Source organism: Protobothrops mucrosquamatus, unplaced genomic scaffold (assembly GCF_001527695.2).
Source record: "Protobothrops mucrosquamatus isolate PMUCROS unplaced genomic scaffold, P.Mucros_1.0 scaffold468, whole genome shotgun sequence".
Taxonomy (NCBI): Eukaryota; Metazoa; Chordata; class Lepidosauria; order Squamata; family Viperidae; genus Protobothrops; species Protobothrops mucrosquamatus.
Window position 1 is genome coordinate 5,391 of NW_015386789.1, and position 16,891 is coordinate 22,281.

The following is a 16,891-nucleotide window of genomic DNA, read 5'->3' on the forward strand; positions in this document are numbered from 1 at the left end:
GGAGGAGGAGGAGGAAGAAGAAGAAGATACACACATACATACACTCTCTTAATGATTGAGTCCCTGGATTTTCACAATACATAAGGCCATTAATTAACTCCAACAGACTAGATTCCTGCAGCATGCTAAGCCGCAAAATAATATTAACCAAGGTTAAAACTAACTAAGCATGGGGTGTGAATACAGCCTCTACATTTGTAATCATCCTAGTTAAACATGTAGGGTGAACACTGCCATAATTTTGTTATGATGAACGAGGGTGGGGTGGGGTGAGGCCGGGAAGCCCTAGCTCCTTGGAAGAAGGCAATGAAAAACAAAATTTAATAGCAGACCAGCCACTCTTCCTGTACTACAGAAGAGCCAACTTACCATCACTGCCTGAGTTTTTGAGGTGTTCCCCTAAATCACAGCCAAAAACCCTCTCCCTGAGGATTCCCCGCTGCTTCAGGCGCTGTTTGCTGGGCCTGGACTTCATGAAAGTACGAAGAAACCCAATGAGCTTGCCATGTTTCTTAGACACTGGAAGAGAACAAAAAACAGGGAAGATGGAGTGCTTTTGAGCTTAGGAGTAGGGAGACAAAACTTTTCAGTCAGCTTTCCTCCCAGCTGACAATTAGCTTCCATCTTCTCCTATTTCATGTAGGTTGTAATTCACCTGAGGTTGGGGACAGGAGGCCATGAGTCCTGGGGAGGACACAGCTTGTCCCCTCTGCATCTACACAAGGAGACACAAAGAAAGTTGCAAAAATTCAGAGAGAAGAAAGAAAGAAATCCACATCACCAGGACAGGGGGAAGAGGATACGAAAGATGCACAATGCTAAGGCCAACTTTCTTCGCACACAAGTTGGGGTCATCCTGTGCACTAGTAATGCCTCACCTAATATTATTGAGACCCATTCTGGGCCGGAGGCTCCCAGAAACATTCAGGCCCAAGGAAATAATATGTAAATAATTTTTTGAATAGGTCTCCAAACTAGTGTTTCTCAGCCTTGGTGACTTGAAGATGCTGTCTGGGGAATTCTGGGAGTTGAAGTCCACACATCTTCAAAGTTGAGAAACATGCCTCCAGACCATTTCAAGTCAAACCAAATGGAAAAGGTTAAGAGAAGATTAAGGAGAAATCAGGGAAATGGAAATGAAATACAAATACTACAAAAGTAAGCCAGGGGAATTAAATATATTTAGCCTTAAGAAGGGGATAAGATAAAGGTCATCAAGTAGCATACCAAAAGAAGGCCATAATTGGTTTGCTCTTATCCCAGAGTGCAAAAAAACAGAAAAAATGGACTTTTATTAGGAGCAATTGATTGGTTGACTGGCAGATTTTATATGGTCATCTACCTCATAAAATGATTCTAGGCAGCTCATAGCAACCAATAAAAATGAAGATTAAAAAATGAAACCATCCTAGAAATTTTACAAAAACTTTTATATTTAAATTGTTACCTATTGAATTAATAAGAATTGTATTAATTCAAGGTTGACAAAGAGAATATTATTGGAAGAAGAGGAAATCAAACAAAGCTATTATGTGGACTTTGGAATATAAAAACTGATTGTTAATGATTACTTTGTAAATATAAGTCCAGACAACACACTGTTTACCAAACACTAAGTGTTTATGTTAAAAAATCAATAAAATATATTTTAAAAAATGAAACCATCCTTTCCCCCTATGCCAGACCCAACAACCTCCCAGGTCAAACCCCATTATAGCCCAATGCTTGGGGGGAAGAGCCAGGTCTTCGTGGCCCTTCCAGAAGACTCAAAGGAATCTCTTGGTGAGAAGCTGGTCCAAAGGGCTGGGGTGACCACCAAGATGAGCCTCTGAGACCTCCTCAGGTGACAACATTTAAGGGAGGGAACCTGGAGTACGCCCAGCCCATCTAACCTAGTAGGACGGACAGATACCCTCATGTTCATAACACTCTGATTGGATATAATGAAAAACTTCTTGTGCTATTCGAAACTTGATCATGAAATTCATGACCTCTGAAGAGAAGAGCCTTCCATTTGCTGGACATTTTCAAGCAGCAGCTAGGTAGACATTTATCAGTGATGCTTTAGTTGTATATTTGCACTAATCAGAGGGTAAGGCCTCCATGATCTAAATGACCACATAACAGACTTTTGAATTCCAGGATCCTATGTTCTCCAGATCTTTCCACCACCTCAGACTAGATCACTGATAACCAGAAGAGGGAACTTTTCCACAAAGGCTCCTGTTTATGTACTGTTCTCCATGTGCTTATTTGTGTCATCAAGGGCCAACTACAGTTTAATAGACAGGAGGATGAAATGGGACCGTAGGTCAATTAGTTCATTCCCTTCGCTTGAGGCAGAAACTGCAGAGCACAGGAGGCACCAACCTGATTTGACTCCAGGGCTAGGACGTTCTGAGAAGAGCTCCACACATTCGCTGGGGAAGAAACCCACCTGGAAAAAAAATACAAAATCCCTCTAGGTCAGACATGTCAAACACGAGGCCCGGGGGCCGGATGTGGCCCGCGAAGTGGTTTCATGTGGCCCGCGAAGCCATCCTGGAAACAGTGAGGGAACGGCCCCCGCTGCCTTGGCCCTGGCCCAGGCCGGCCGGGAGCCAATGTACAATTTTTTGGTGGCCATCTATGCTGAAATGCATTCAGTCTTAGCTCCATAAGCCCCCCCCCCGGGCATGGCCTGAGAGGAACGGTGAGGCTCCTCCAGTGGACCATGCCTTGGCACTTGCCCTGGTCCCACCCCCTTCTGCCAGAGACCCTCAGATCTGTCCCACTCCTGCCCAGGCCCCCACAGGCACCCTTGACGCGAACGATGTAGAGCTGGCCACACCCACTCCAACCACGCCCATCCAGTAGGCCGCACCCACCCTGGCCACACCCGCCCGGCCCTCTGAGGGCAACCGCAATGCTGATGCGGCCCTCAATGAAATTGAGTTTGACACCCCTGCTCTAGGTACAAAGTCCCACCGTTACAGGAAGTTCAGCTTACAACCATCCATTTAATGATTGCTCAAAGTTACAATAGCACTAGAAAATTATGACCCCAATAAAGTTATTTGATTTGACTGAAAAGTGTGACTTACGATCAGTACTTATACTTATGACCACACAATCACAATTCAGGTGCTTGGCCACTGGCATGTATTTATAGTGGTCGCAGTGTCAAAGGTCACAATTGCCATTTACGACCTTCCTGGGAGGTTTTCGACAAACAAACCCAATGGGAGAAGCTGGATTTGCTTAACAAATCACACGGTGGTTCACTTACCAACCATGGCAAAAAAGGTTGTAAAATTGGGCATGACTCCCTTAACAATAGCATCCCTCAGCAATGGAAGTTCCAGTCCCAACTGTGGTCATAAGTTGAGGATTACCTATTTGGGAATAACTCACCCAGTCCCTATTTATACTCGTTCTTTGTGAATACGGAAGACAGAGAATTTCCACAGCAACAAATTCAGCCAGATCCTATTTTAAACGTGCATTGCTTATGCACTGATCCACACTTTTTTCAATACTGCTGCACAATTAATTTAATCACTCTTTTTAAAGGAGACTAAAGCGTGTTTCGCATTAACTAAGAGACTGGAGACTAAAACAGGTTTAGCATTAATTAAAAGACAGGGAAAATAGCACAAGTGCTAAAACTGGAAAGGAAGCTATTTGTGCTTGTAAAAAAATCAGTTTCATTTGTGCTAAAATATTTTAGACACAGTGATCAAATGATCCCACTAATTCCTTCCTTCCAAAGAAATTCTTATAACAGCAAACAGGAGGAAGGTCCAAGGGAAAGTGATGGGTAGGAGAAAGGGTTCGGAATCCTGCTGATTATCTGTCATTTCCCTTTGTATGGCCTTGTCCTGAACCATTTTTCAGATAAAATGTGAATCTGACAGTTCTTCTCCACTGTTTTCCAATCCAGCCATGCTGGCTGCAGAATTCAGAAATCCATACACCTGGAGGTTAACTATGTTGGGAACCACCATTTAAACCCAAGGGTATGTCAAATGCATGATGTTGGTTAAACATCCCAGCTTCATTTACACAGCCGCTTTGTTTATCAAATCCAACCTGGAAACCGTGCTTCCCACGCCACCAGCTCCTGTCCTCTTTGGGGGGCATATCAATCACAGAAATGATGTCTCCAACCTACAACAAAGAGATTTTTTTTAAAGGATTATATTCATGCAGAGAGATTCAACATTGTGTAGATCAGGGGTCCTCAACCTTAGCAACTTTAAGACTTGTGGACTTCAACTCCCAGAATTCCTCAGCCAGCATTGCTGGCTGAGGAATTCTGGGAGCTGAAGTCCACAAGTCTTAAAGTTGCCAAGGTTGAGGACCCCTGGTGTAGATGGACTCTAGTTTATTGCCAACACATCAAATAAGGAAAATCATCTAAAAGTAGACCTTGATTTACAACTGGCCACTTAGTGACCATTTGAAGTTACGAAGGGCCTGCCAAAAGCTACTCACAGGCCTGATTTTGAAGTTACGACAACCCACACGCTAACCGTGGTCATGTGCATTTTAGGCACTTGGCAACTGCCTCAGCTTTATGGCTATTTGCTGTTTCTGCAGTCACCTTTTTGGCATTTTTTTGTAGGTTTCTGGTATTTACTTCTAGTTTCTGGCAAAAAGACCCATTGAATAAGATAGATTCACTTAACAACCATGGCATTCAATTAACAATCACCACAAAAATGTCATAAAATCAGGTTTGGTTATGTGGTGATACGCTTAATGACTCAACAACTTATGACCATAATTCTGGGCTTAATTACAGTCTTAAATTGAGGATTGCTTGTATATCTTTTGAAAAGCAATTCACTAAAGCAGTGTTTCTCAGCCTTAGCCATTTTAAGAAATGTGGACTTCAACTCCCAGAATTCCCCAGCCAGCTAAGTTAAGCTAAGCTAGCTGTGGAATTCTGGGAGTTGAAGTCCACATATCTTAAAATTGCTAAGGTTGCGAAACACTGCACTACAGTGTTGCTTTCTTTTTGCTAAAGAACAGAAAATGGATTTCCAAATACCATTTTATCTAGGAATAGAGACGGAACTGTAGTTTGCCTAACAAGCTTAGAGAGCCACGAGCCTACAAAGATCGGCTGTTGGGAGTAACGTGTGTTGGTGGCAGGGCTCACCTCAAAAGAGAGCTCATCAGAGGCCTGTGCAGTGTAACGTTTAACCACGTGAGCAGCTGCAATGGCAGGAACATTGATGGAAGCTTCTTCGTTTACCAAGAGTCGGTTGCCGTGATTATCAATCTGAAATGAAACAACCGGAAGAAAGCAACTTAATGGGATTCAGCTATGTAACATCCTTTGGATTTCAGGAGTCTAAAATTGGGTTGTACAGTAAGTATAGGTTGTCATCCATTTTCTAGTAGGACAATTTTGCTTTTTAAGCTCAACTGGGTGGGGGGATCTATGCTACCCCTGAAACTATTGCCCATCTACAGGGTGGCAATGATGCCCTCATTTAGTTTTCCCACAATGCTTTTCATACACATTTTCTACAATCTAGTGCTCAACAGATGCATTGAAAAACTTCTTACATTATTCCCAGACAGTATAAGTGAAGGCTGTGCTGTCATTTAACTAGCAGTTGCTTAGTTGACCATTCAAAATTATGATGGATCGCAAAGAAGACACTTATATCCCAGATTAGAAGTGACAATAGCCAGGTCCCCTTCGTGGTCACTTAATCACATTTTGGGCATTGGGCAACTGACTGGCATTTACAGCAATTGCGGTGTCCCGCCCTTACATGACAGCGATTTACAGCACAGAGAAGAATAGACATAGTTTAGACAAATTTGTTCATGAATTGGACCAAGATGATGATCAGCCATTAGATATGCTTTAAGGGTGAAAAAGTTGCAAATCACAGAAGGGCTTCAGCATCTTTGGGGAGGGGACATTGCGATTACTCAAAATTATTCTGCCAATTATTGGCAGCCTACTGCTGAGAAATAGAAATGAGGTTTATGATAAAGCAGGGAAAAAATAAGCTTTTTATTCTTGGCATTTCTACCTACCCACAAGCACAATCTCTTCTGGGAACTCTGGCGTCAGTTACTTAGATCAAGGGTGTCCAAACTTGGCCCTTTTATGACTTGTGGACTTCAACTCCCAGAATTCCTCAGCCAGGCATCCTGGCTGAGGAATTCTGGGAGTTAAAGTCCACAACTCATAAAAGGGCCAAGTTTGAACACCCCTGACTTAGATGATGTTACTACCAAAGTTGCTATAGAATTGAGTAGCCCTTTAAGTTTAATAAAATAAATAAGTTGCCATGTTTTCTATCTCTTCCCCCCCTCCATCTTTAATTTGATGGCCTCTACTCAACAAATCATCTCCTGGATTCTCACCTCCATCCAGGTGAGAACTGGGCTGCAATTGATATTGCTATCCACAATAGCAGAAAGCTTCTCAAGATACTGTAAAAGCATGGGCACCAGGAGCTGTAGGGAGTGAAATAAACAATATAAATAAATAGCTGTAGTCTTTTCCAAATTCAAGTCCCAAGAAGAACCAACAGCAGCTTGAGAGTGAGTTTGGGAAATTTTCCCATTTGGAAAAATTCTTCACAGCAGTTCATCTTATCCAGTAATGTCTACTCTGAATATAAATTATTTTCCAGAGCAGTCTTTCTCAAGGTCAGCAACTTTAGGAAGTGAGGACTTCAATTCCCAGAATTCCTTAGACAGCATGCAGTGCAAGGGGTCCTCGGAACTGAAATCCATACATCTTAATATTCCTGAAGTTGAGAAACGATGTTCTAGAACAGTGGTGGCGAACCAATGGCACGGGTGCCAAAGGCGGCACTCGGAGCCCTCTCTGTGGGCACACGTGCCGTTGCCCCAGCCTTGCCTCCCCCACGACCCCCTCACCAGCAGCCCCCCTGGAGGAGAGTCGCCCCCTAGCGTGGCCCACGCGGAGCAGCGCAGCCAAGGACATGGCATCCAGGCAGCATAGACAAGACTCTGCCCTCACGCCCCATCGCGCAGTTGATGCTGTGGGGCACGGGCAGAGGGCGTGGCCGCCATGGCGCTGCTGGGCTGCCTGGGTGATCTGCGGCGGGCCCTGGAGGCGGTGAGTGGCCCTGCGGGCAGGCGGGAGGTAGGGCGGGCCAGGGGGTGGAGCTTGGGCGGGGCCAGTTTTTGGGCACTCAGTCTCTAAAAGGTTCGCCATCACTGTTCTAGAATCTTGTAGATGGCTTTCAAATGACCTTCCATTTGAACCTCTCAAATGACAATATTAAGAATCTTCTGGCTGCAATTCATGCAACTTCTAAGCTACAACCCATTCCAGTATTCCAGGTGAGGTTCTTCCCTCCAAAATTTTGACAGAACAGGTTGAGGCTTTAGTGTAATAGGAGACCACTCTGATTATTCTTCCATTATTCATTATACAAGCAACAGACCTGAAGATGTTGAGCAATCTTCACCTTTGCTGAACTTAAAGGTCAACCCAATGATTGGGAAGTATTAGCTGGCCACAGAAAGTGTTCCCTTACACACACAAACTGCAAAATGGCTCCCAGACAGTCACCTCAGGATGAGCTTGCACATGGCTGAGGGGTGGCAATTCAGGAAGCTGAGAGAAACGCCGGTCAAAGATACAGCAATGCAGGTGAGCATCCAAAGTGCGGAATTCCTCATAGCTGCGATGTACCTGCCAGCTTTTCCCCTGGACCAAAGTAAGGAAATACTGTAAGTGGCTTTATCAGTGAGATCGAAGCCTGTCAACACTATGCCTATTTGTATGTCAAACTCAACATGTATAAATGTATTTAGCTTTTATGAGAACTGCGTGTGGTAGGTGATTACAGATTACGAGGTTTGAGTCTACCTCCAGCTGTGGAAACTTTGAGTTAATCAATTGTCTATGGAGATTCTCAGTCATCCAAATCATGATTGTCCCAAAGGTGCTTTTTCAAAAGACAACTGGATTCTGCGTTTCCTTGAAGATGTTCCGCTTCTCATCCAAGCCGTTCCGACTGTCAGCAGAACTGAAGAAGCTTCTTGGATGAGAAGCGTCTTCAAGGAAACACAAAGCCCAGTTGTTGCCTTTTGAGTTAGTCATTCTCCTCTCAGCCCAACATATCTCGTAGATATGTTATGGTGAACAAATGGTTAAAGAAAATAAGAGGGAGGAGCACTTTGTACACAGCTTTGATCTTCTACAGAAACAGTGGCATAGTAATTTCACAAATAAATAAATAACCTTACACTGGACCAGGCCTTATATCTATAGCAGAGTTTCGGTAAAACGCACAGTAGTTAATTATGTGTGTAATCATTCCTCCTTGGATTAGCAACAACTAATCAGCCGAAAACCTTGCTCCAGATGAGAAGAAAGTGCAACTCAAAGAAACCAACTCAACAGGTTTTGCCAACGGTTGTCGTCTCTCACCTGACAGGTAACCTGAACAGGGAATAAAAGGCTTCCTTCCTCCAAATTGTTGAGGTTTTCATTTTGATCAGGGGCAAACTGAAGCTGGAAGAAGAAAACAAAAGCAGTTATAGGATATTTCAGTTTTAACATCATTACACCTACCTGCTATAACAATGCCGTGCTTGTCAAAAACATCCAGGCTCTAAGGGACGTTCATGTTCCTTACCCTTGGAAAAGGAAGGGGGGGGGAGAATGCATTGACACACCTGGATGTGTCCAAAGTCCACGGCCTCATAGTGGAAATGGGCACATTCAGTCAGCTTGGGGAAATGGCCTCGTGTGATAGAAAGCCTGTGGAGTAAGAAAAAGACATTAGAAATGAATCAAGCAAATAGAAAATTCCAAACTTCAGTCTCATCAGGAAACGAAAGCATTATATGATCTGTGTCCAAGGTGAAGAAACTGTGAAATTGCAACCATCAGCATCCTTTATCATTGGCCGTGCTGGTTAGGACTTCTGGGAAACATAACCTCTCCATCTCTCTCTTACGGAAAATATGAAAAGCAATCCCTTGAAGCCCAGTCTTACTGTGAACTCTTGAGCCTCTCCCTCCTTAATTGCTTTGCATTTATCTCCATTGAAATTCCATGGCTTGATGTGGATCAGTCTTCTGCAACCTGGAACCTAAAGATGGAGGCTTCAAGACCCAGAAGTCCTAGCATGTTGGCTAGGAATTCCAAAAGAAGTCCTATCTGGAAGACCCCAAGTTGGGGAATGCCGAATGCCTTCAGAAGCATTCTTCATCATCAAGATGCTTTCAGACCTGAGTTTATTATGCAGTCACCTTGTCGTATTCGTATCTTGCACCAAGTATCAGCGAGGTTGCACCCTTCAGGTTTTCTGCCTGAGCAGGGGGTTGGACTAGATGACTACCAAGGTCCCTTCCAACTTTTTTATTATTATTATTATTATTATTATTATTATTATTATTATTATTATTATTATTATTATTATTATTATTATTATCATCATCATCATCATCATCATCACCATCATCATCATTACCATCATCATCATCATCATCATCATTTATGACCCTTCTATATTTTACTACCACTTCTATTTTTCTTCCTACTGCGGCAAATCCATTAAGAACAGAATGAGAAAATAACTGCAGATTATCTTTGGAGTGAGAGTGCTTGCACTTCCTCTGTCTTAAAGTTACCTCTTGATTGGTTTTCCCTTGATGTTACTGGTGGCGTTGCCCAAAGTACGCACTTGTCCCTCGCCTGTTGCATCAATGCTGTCTGTGCTCCGAGCCTGCATGGTTAAAACAAGTAAAGTATGCACAAATTTAACTTATCACATGCTGCGTGGTTCATAAATGTTTTCCGGGCGTCACTGTCTTTGCTTAACTCTTGTGCTCTATTTCCACACAGCAACCAAGGGAAGAAATAGCTGTCAGAGAAATTTCACGGGGGCTCAAGAAGATAATCCCGGGGATTGTTATCAGATGTGGTGTGAGTAGACTTCCGCTTATGCAACAGAATTTCCCTTTCTTCCCTTCCCCCCTTTTCACCCTCTCCACTCCTCAAATATGTTCCAGAAAGTCTTGAGTGGCTGCACAGGAAGAAATACATTTATCTGACATGTCTCTCTCTCTCTCTCTCTCTTCCCAACAGCCTCCAAAAATGTAATAACCCAATCTCATCTTGCATCAAAAGCAAGCAGACAAGGTCTTGCTGTTTTTTTTTAATGTTAAAAATTGCTTCAGGGAAGACGAAGGAAAAGGTATTAATAATTCTAGATATTTCTGGTCATAAACTGCTGCAAACAGGAAAAAGCTATTTTAATACCTTAAAGAGTAAATGCATCACGGCAAAAATGTTTACGCTGTAGTACAGCATCCAATTCAAGTGGTTCTGATAGAAAAGAATGTATCATTAACTAATGGAATATACATCCCTTGCAAGCTTATCCTCACTGTCATCTCAACCATCCTCCAAGGAGCTCAATGGTACAAAAATGTGGGTATCCCACATTTGAAGGAAAGAGGGTGGCTCAAAATATTCCAGTGAGCTTTGCAACCGAGGGTGATTTCTAATGCTGGGACTTCCCAGGAAAGGACCAATAATCTAATAATTATAGTAACTGATTTGCTTGCATACTTCTACATTACACAAGAGAAGATATATACTGTAGGTTTCCTCCAATAAAGTATAAATTGAAGTGAAACCAGCAAGAGTAGTACAATAGTATCATTTGGATTCCAATGGTGCTATGGATGAGCTCACAATTTGCCTTGAACAGAGCCATAAGAGTTGAAAGGCGATCTAGTTCTATAGGAGATCTACTCCTTTAAAATCCGACTTCTCCAGTTCCTGCTTTGAGATTCTTGTGGTGAGCTAGAAGTTGTGGGTACTCCAACACTGGAGGTTTTTAAGAAGTGATTGGATAGCCATTTATCTGAAATATTCTATGGCAATGGTGGCGAACCTATGGCACGGGTGCCAGAGGCGGCACTCCGAGCCCTCTCTGTGGACACGCGTGCCGTCGCCCCAGTCCTAGGCCTTCAGCTGGGTTTTATAAAACCTTTTCGCTTTAGGCCTCGTGTGCAAAAAAAAAAAAAAAAAAGGTTCAATCAATTAGTCAATTTCAACTTCTCACAGGAAAAAAAACTCTTGCAAAGTTGGAATTGATTGATTGAACTTTTTAGTCCCACCCAGTCTGCCGTTACCATCGCAGCCACGCCCAGCCAATGGGCCACGCCCAGCCAATGGGCCACGCCCAGCCAATGGGCCACACCCACCCAGCACCCGACGATGCATAAGTGGGTTTTGGGTTGCAGTTTGGGCACTCGGTTTCTAAAAGGTTCGCCATCACTGTTCTAGGGATTCCTGCTTAAGCAGGGTTTGGACTAGAAGACCTCCTTCCAAATGTTACTCTGTTATTCTATTAGTCTACTACAGCGGTTCTCAACCTATGGGTCGCGACCCCATTTGGGGTCGATCGACCATTTCAAGGGGGTCGCCAAGCAAGGCTATCCGCCATTTTGTCCCCCTTTTCCGGCGGGTGCCTTACCTCCCTTGGGCTAGGCCAGCTGGTGGTCGGCCTGCTCCGTCTCTGCCGCTTGCCAGCTACGCCTCAGCCGGCGCAGGGGGCGGAACCACGCATGCGTGGCGCTCCCAGGCAGGGAAAGTCCTCGACTTACGACCGGTTGGGTAGTCCTCGACTTAGGACCTGTTTAGTCCTCGACTTACGACCGGTTTAGTCCTCGACTTACGACCGGTTTAGTCCTCGACTTACGACCGGTTGGGGGTCACGGCATTAAAAAGGTTGAGAACCACTGGTCTACTATATTGTAAAACAGTGTTTCTCAAACTTGGCAACCTTTAAGATACCCCTGCCGGCTGGGGAATTCAGGGAGTTGAAGTCCACATATCTTAAAGTTGCTAAGGTTGAGAAACACTGCTGTAAAATATTTTGCTCTTCAATCAAATACACTGTATAATCAATAAAGTGTTCTACATCTTAAATCAAAACGCCCTATCTTGAAACCAGGCGCATCTTGGGAGTAGAACCAAATATAACAAATTATGATCACTCTACATATGGCTGAAAATAATCTATCAAATTGATGCTTAACTCTACCCAGTCCCTTCAATTCTTCCTTATAGAGCAGGGGTGTCATGCCAAAACTGCACCTACCCAGCTCCGGCAATGGGGGAAAAGTCGCTATATGTCACGACACGTCACGTGATTTTGCGAGTTTGACACCCCTGTTATAGAGCTTGTCTCCAAATTTCTCATCCCACTTTGTGGAATTTGATGAACAGCTAAAATGCTGAAGAAAACCCTCCGTTTAAAGTGTGATCAAAGCAGAGGACAGCAATTCCTTTTATGACAGAAAAACCATACTGTTGTTAATGTAAACCACAATATAGCCGGAAATTGACAGATCACGGCACAAACTTCAAACCAACAACACTTCTTTTTTCTTTCAAAATCGTATGTTGCAAAACCACATATGTGTATTGGCATTGCCTTCCCCAGCTCCTCCTTGCAGGCTGTTAGTTGATGTGTAGTGATGTCATCTCCTGTGTTATATTTACTACGCATTTCTGGAGAAAAAGAATATGCTTTTTGAGGCCACCATCTGGCTCCTAAACCTTTTAGATTTTTAAGCAGAGACTCAAAATCTATGTGATCTTCAAGTCCGTACAGTCAACAGGCTAATGCCCTGGGAGCTGGTCTGGATCTTCCAACCCTAAACCTGTCTTTTGTTATTGAGCATCCTGAAGACATGTTGAGTTACAACTCACACCACGCCCAATTTGGTGATACATATGAATTATGGCTCAAAACACCTGATAGGATCAAGTTTACGTAGACAGCTCTAAAAGGCCAGGATTAGAAGAGATGAAGATTTACTATCTATCTTATGGAACTGCACATTTACTTCTATTGGAGAGAACAACCTGAATGAAGAGGGAGCAAAGGAATTGTTTTTTGGTGGGGACCTTCTCCAAAAGTGGGACAAAATATCTGCCACCCTGGAGGCCATGGTTATGAGCCAGGAGACCTATTGGATGATGCAATGTTTCTGACTCAAATGGCTTTGAAATTTTCAATGGATCAGTGTTAATTAAGCTGTTCAAAGTTATTGTTATGAAAACAACCTGCAATGTAATCAAATTATTTTTCTCCTTCACCCTCTAAATTTCCTTTCCTGGGAGCATGGTCAGAGAACAAAAACCATCCTCCAATTTGGCCTTCAATGTCTAGGCAGAAGCATCTACAGTGCCATGTTGGTTGACAAAGAGAATGGAACTTGATGAGAAAAGAAGCGTCAAACTTCTCCAGGTCATCCCAGTTTCCAATCAAACAGGCAAAAGTCCCTCTGCCCCCCCCCAAGAGAAAAAAGGGGGAAGGATGTTGCTATACATCAGGGGTCTTCAAACTTGGCCCTTTTATGACTTGTGGACTTCAACTCCCAGAATTCCTCAGCCAGGCACACTATACATGGTTTATTGAACAACTGCAATTGGTTTACAGACCACATTGTTTATAAGTCACACTACATGTTAAGTATATACCTTAAGTTAGAACCACAAAATTCACATTATAATTTAATATGATGCATGATTCTAGTGTGTTTAAGGTTGTTTGGAAGGAAATGGCCAAATGGCACCCCAGGTCTGGAATTCTATCCTCAAATCCACCTGATGCTGTTTGACATCTTTGGAGCAACAGGTAAAAATTGGATTGCTCTGTCAGCTAATTATTTCTTTATGATAATTTTTAAAAATTGTTTACACTAATTTAATTGCCTCACAAGCCATGCTAAGAATCTACTGGGACTGAAGAGTGAGCTATAAAATTTGAGATTTTTAAATAGTAACCACGTTTCCATAGGAGCTGCTGAAAACAGAAGTGGAGAATGTTAGTATCTTGCTCACACATGTTTACAAGATAATAAACAGAAAATAAACAAATATAGGGAGCATGGAAATATGCTGAGATATGCTGCCTGGCCAAGATCACCTAGTACGTGCTACAAATAATGAGCAATTGAGCCCAAATCTCTGTAAGCTTAGTCCAGGGGTAGGCAACCTTGGCTCTTTTATGACTCGTGGACTTCAACTCCAGAATTCCTGAGCCAGCCATGGTGGCTCAGGAATTCTGGGAGTTGAAGTCCACGAGTCATAAAAGAGCCAAGGTTGCCTACCCCTGGTTCAGTCAAATCAATATATTATGCCAATTCAATTCTAAGGATTTTAAATTAATTATTGAGAGGCTCCATCTACAAAATCCTGATTTGTACTTAAAAGTCTATATTGGATCATAAGAATAAGGGTTGGTTTGCAAATTGTTAAAATGTCCAGTAAATGTAGAACGGCTGCACGGTGCCTTTCACCATTTTTCCTAAAGACTCAACCCTTATCCATCAGAAAATGGAAAAAAAGAACCACAATCTTATGACCACACCTGAGCCCAAAATTTCTGTCATTAAGTGAGACATTTGTTAAGTGAGTTTTGCCCCATTTTACGACTTTATTCGCCACAGTTGTTAAGTGAATCTGTCTTCCCCATTGATTTTGCTTGTCAAAAGGCTGTAAAAGGGGATCACGTGATCTTGGGACACAGCAACGGTCCTATGAACCAGTTGCCAAGCATCTGAATTTTGATCACATGATTATGGGAACGCTTCAAAGATCGTGTTAAAAATGGTCATAAGTCACTTTTTCCAGTGCCGTTGTAACTTTGAATGGTCACTAAATGAACTGCTGTAAGCCAATGACTATCTGCATATAGATTTCTCAGCTGAAAATAGAATTCTTGCTGGAATTCTTGAGTTATATTCTCAACCTTTTTGCTAATAAATACCATTAATCAAAACTCTTTGAGTTTCTTTGACTTAATTCTTTGCAAGCCATGTTGCTACAGAAAAACCCTAACAATCAGCTAATTTCCTCAGGCATTGCAACAAATGTTGTGTACTATTTGGAAATCTGGTGTTGATACTGAAAAAGGAACTGCCTCTTAAATGCCACTGTTGCGTATCATGTGGCGACTTCCCTTTATTTGCTGCTACCCATAAAATTATGCCCCAACCAGATAAGGCCACTATCAATGTTCAAAAAAAGAAAGCAATCTCTTCCTCCTAAAATTGTTTTTTTCCCCTATGGTATGCATTTCACAGAAAGTACCGTACCTCTCTGACTTGTTCTGCATTTAATATCTAATCTTGCTCCATCATCAATTTTCTAAAGCAATATCTCAAACCCATATGGAGCTTTTCATGACAGACTGTGAAAAGCTAAAAACTCATTCTACCTAACTTCAACACCCGGTTTCTTCCATCAACTAGAAACCAGATTGAGGTAAGTCAACTCTTAGCTGGAGCTGGCTATAAAATTATTATCTGGAAAGTCATGGAGGACTGTCAATGTTAACATGTGACATGTGAAATGTATAGCTGAGACTGTAAGTATTTATTTTATGTAGAAGAACCATCTGGGATTGTCAACATACATCACGTTCTGAATATTCTCCATAACGGAAGTATTTTTTTTTTAAAAAGGGCATTTCATAAAGTCTTTGCAAAAACTCACTTTACACTCAAAATGCCTTTGAAATTTAAACTACTCAGGGCTCCATTCTTTTCCAAACTCTGCGTTTATTTACAACGTATTTTTGCAGGTAAACTAAAGTTCTCCAGTTCTCCATTTAAGTCAATCAGTAGAGTGAATGGTTAAGCAGTCCTCATATCTGGAAATCTGTAAGTTGCCCATTTCTAGTTAATTCCCAAAGGACCAATCTTTATGAAAGCAAAATAAAAATACTCCACTATAATAGAGCTTAACATCAGGTTGGAGAATGGTAACAATTATGGAAAGAGATGAGAGGGAGAGGGAGGGAAGGAGAAAGAGAAAGAGAAAGAGAAGGAGAAAGAGAAAGAGAGAGAGAGAGAGAGTGCACTCAATAGAACAATTCAATCCAGTTGAAGCTTCATGCTTGGTGACCAAAGAATAATGTTTTCTACAATGGGATAGAAAACCAAGGAATAGGAAATAATGACACAACAAAAAGGGCATGGTTAATTGGCTACCTGGCTAGTATACTGACCACTAATATTTTATTGCAGATCCCACTTGTGCTGTCATTAACATTCATAACACTTAACAAAAAACTCACAGTCCAAAAGGTAGAATTATTAGATTTATTTGGCACAACATAACCCAAAGGATACCACAAACCAAAGCATCCATTATGTTGAAAATGCCTACCCCACTAGGTGCTGTACAGATCAATGATGAACTAACCAAAGCAATAAGCTAGAAGGAGTGAAGAGTAGTATGTTACTAAGGTTGCACTGATGATGTTACCTAGTTTGGTAATGAAACGTCTGCAAAAAACCCAGGCTCAAAGAGCACCAAGGGCCTCACAGTTCAACCCTGAGCTACAAATATTATCTTTTATCAGTGTATCTGGATAACTTCCCCTTAAGTGGGCATCACACAAATAGACTCTGATATGATCATCATCCTTCTGCCCAAACTAGGAAGCTGAATTTTTGAACCAAGCCATTTCTTTTTTTCTAAAAAGCAGTGCAAGATTTATCACTTGTGTATCTTTCTCTGTTTCTCACAGTTAGGAAAGAAAGTATTTACGATCTTTCTACACTATCTAAAAAAACTCTGTCATTTCAAATAGATGTAACTATCAAGCGCACATTTTTAGGAAAGCTTGCAAAATGGGACACTGAACAATGGTAAAATAAGAAGCACAATTTTTCTATCGTTAATTGTTCAGGTCAGAACTTCCATTTCTTCTTTGCCCCTTCCAGATAGTCTAAGACAGGGGTCTTCAAACTTGCCCCTTTTATGACTTGTGGACTTCAACTCCCAGAATTCCTCCTGGCTGAGGAATTCTGGGAGTTGAAGTCCACAAGTCATAAAAGGGGCAAGTTTGAAGACCCCTGC

The 16,891-nt window shown here is 42.2% G+C and overlaps 1 protein-coding gene across 1 annotated transcript in view; it reads right to left on the minus strand.

Moving 5' to 3' along the window:
- Positions 1 to 9,731, minus strand: part of ARHGAP33 (Rho GTPase activating protein 33) — a gene marked incomplete at its 3' end in the record, with an annotated part of 13,223 nt that extends 3,492 nt beyond the window's left edge. Inside the window, exons 1-10 of the mRNA XM_015816598.1 lie at positions 9,631 to 9,731; positions 8,671 to 8,755; positions 8,423 to 8,506; positions 7,559 to 7,696; positions 6,376 to 6,468; positions 5,147 to 5,269; positions 4,072 to 4,149; positions 2,371 to 2,437; positions 656 to 715; positions 366 to 519 (exon numbers count right to left, since the gene is read on the minus strand). Coding sequence (XP_015672084.1) covers positions 366 to 519; positions 656 to 715; positions 2,371 to 2,437; positions 4,072 to 4,149; positions 5,147 to 5,269; positions 6,376 to 6,468; positions 7,559 to 7,696; positions 8,423 to 8,506; positions 8,671 to 8,755; positions 9,631 to 9,731 — 983 coding nt within the window. The remainder of the gene's footprint in view (positions 1 to 365; positions 520 to 655; positions 716 to 2,370; positions 2,438 to 4,071; positions 4,150 to 5,146; positions 5,270 to 6,375; positions 6,469 to 7,558; positions 7,697 to 8,422; positions 8,507 to 8,670; positions 8,756 to 9,630) is intronic.
- Between the last annotated feature and the right edge of the window lie 7,160 nt (positions 9,732 to 16,891).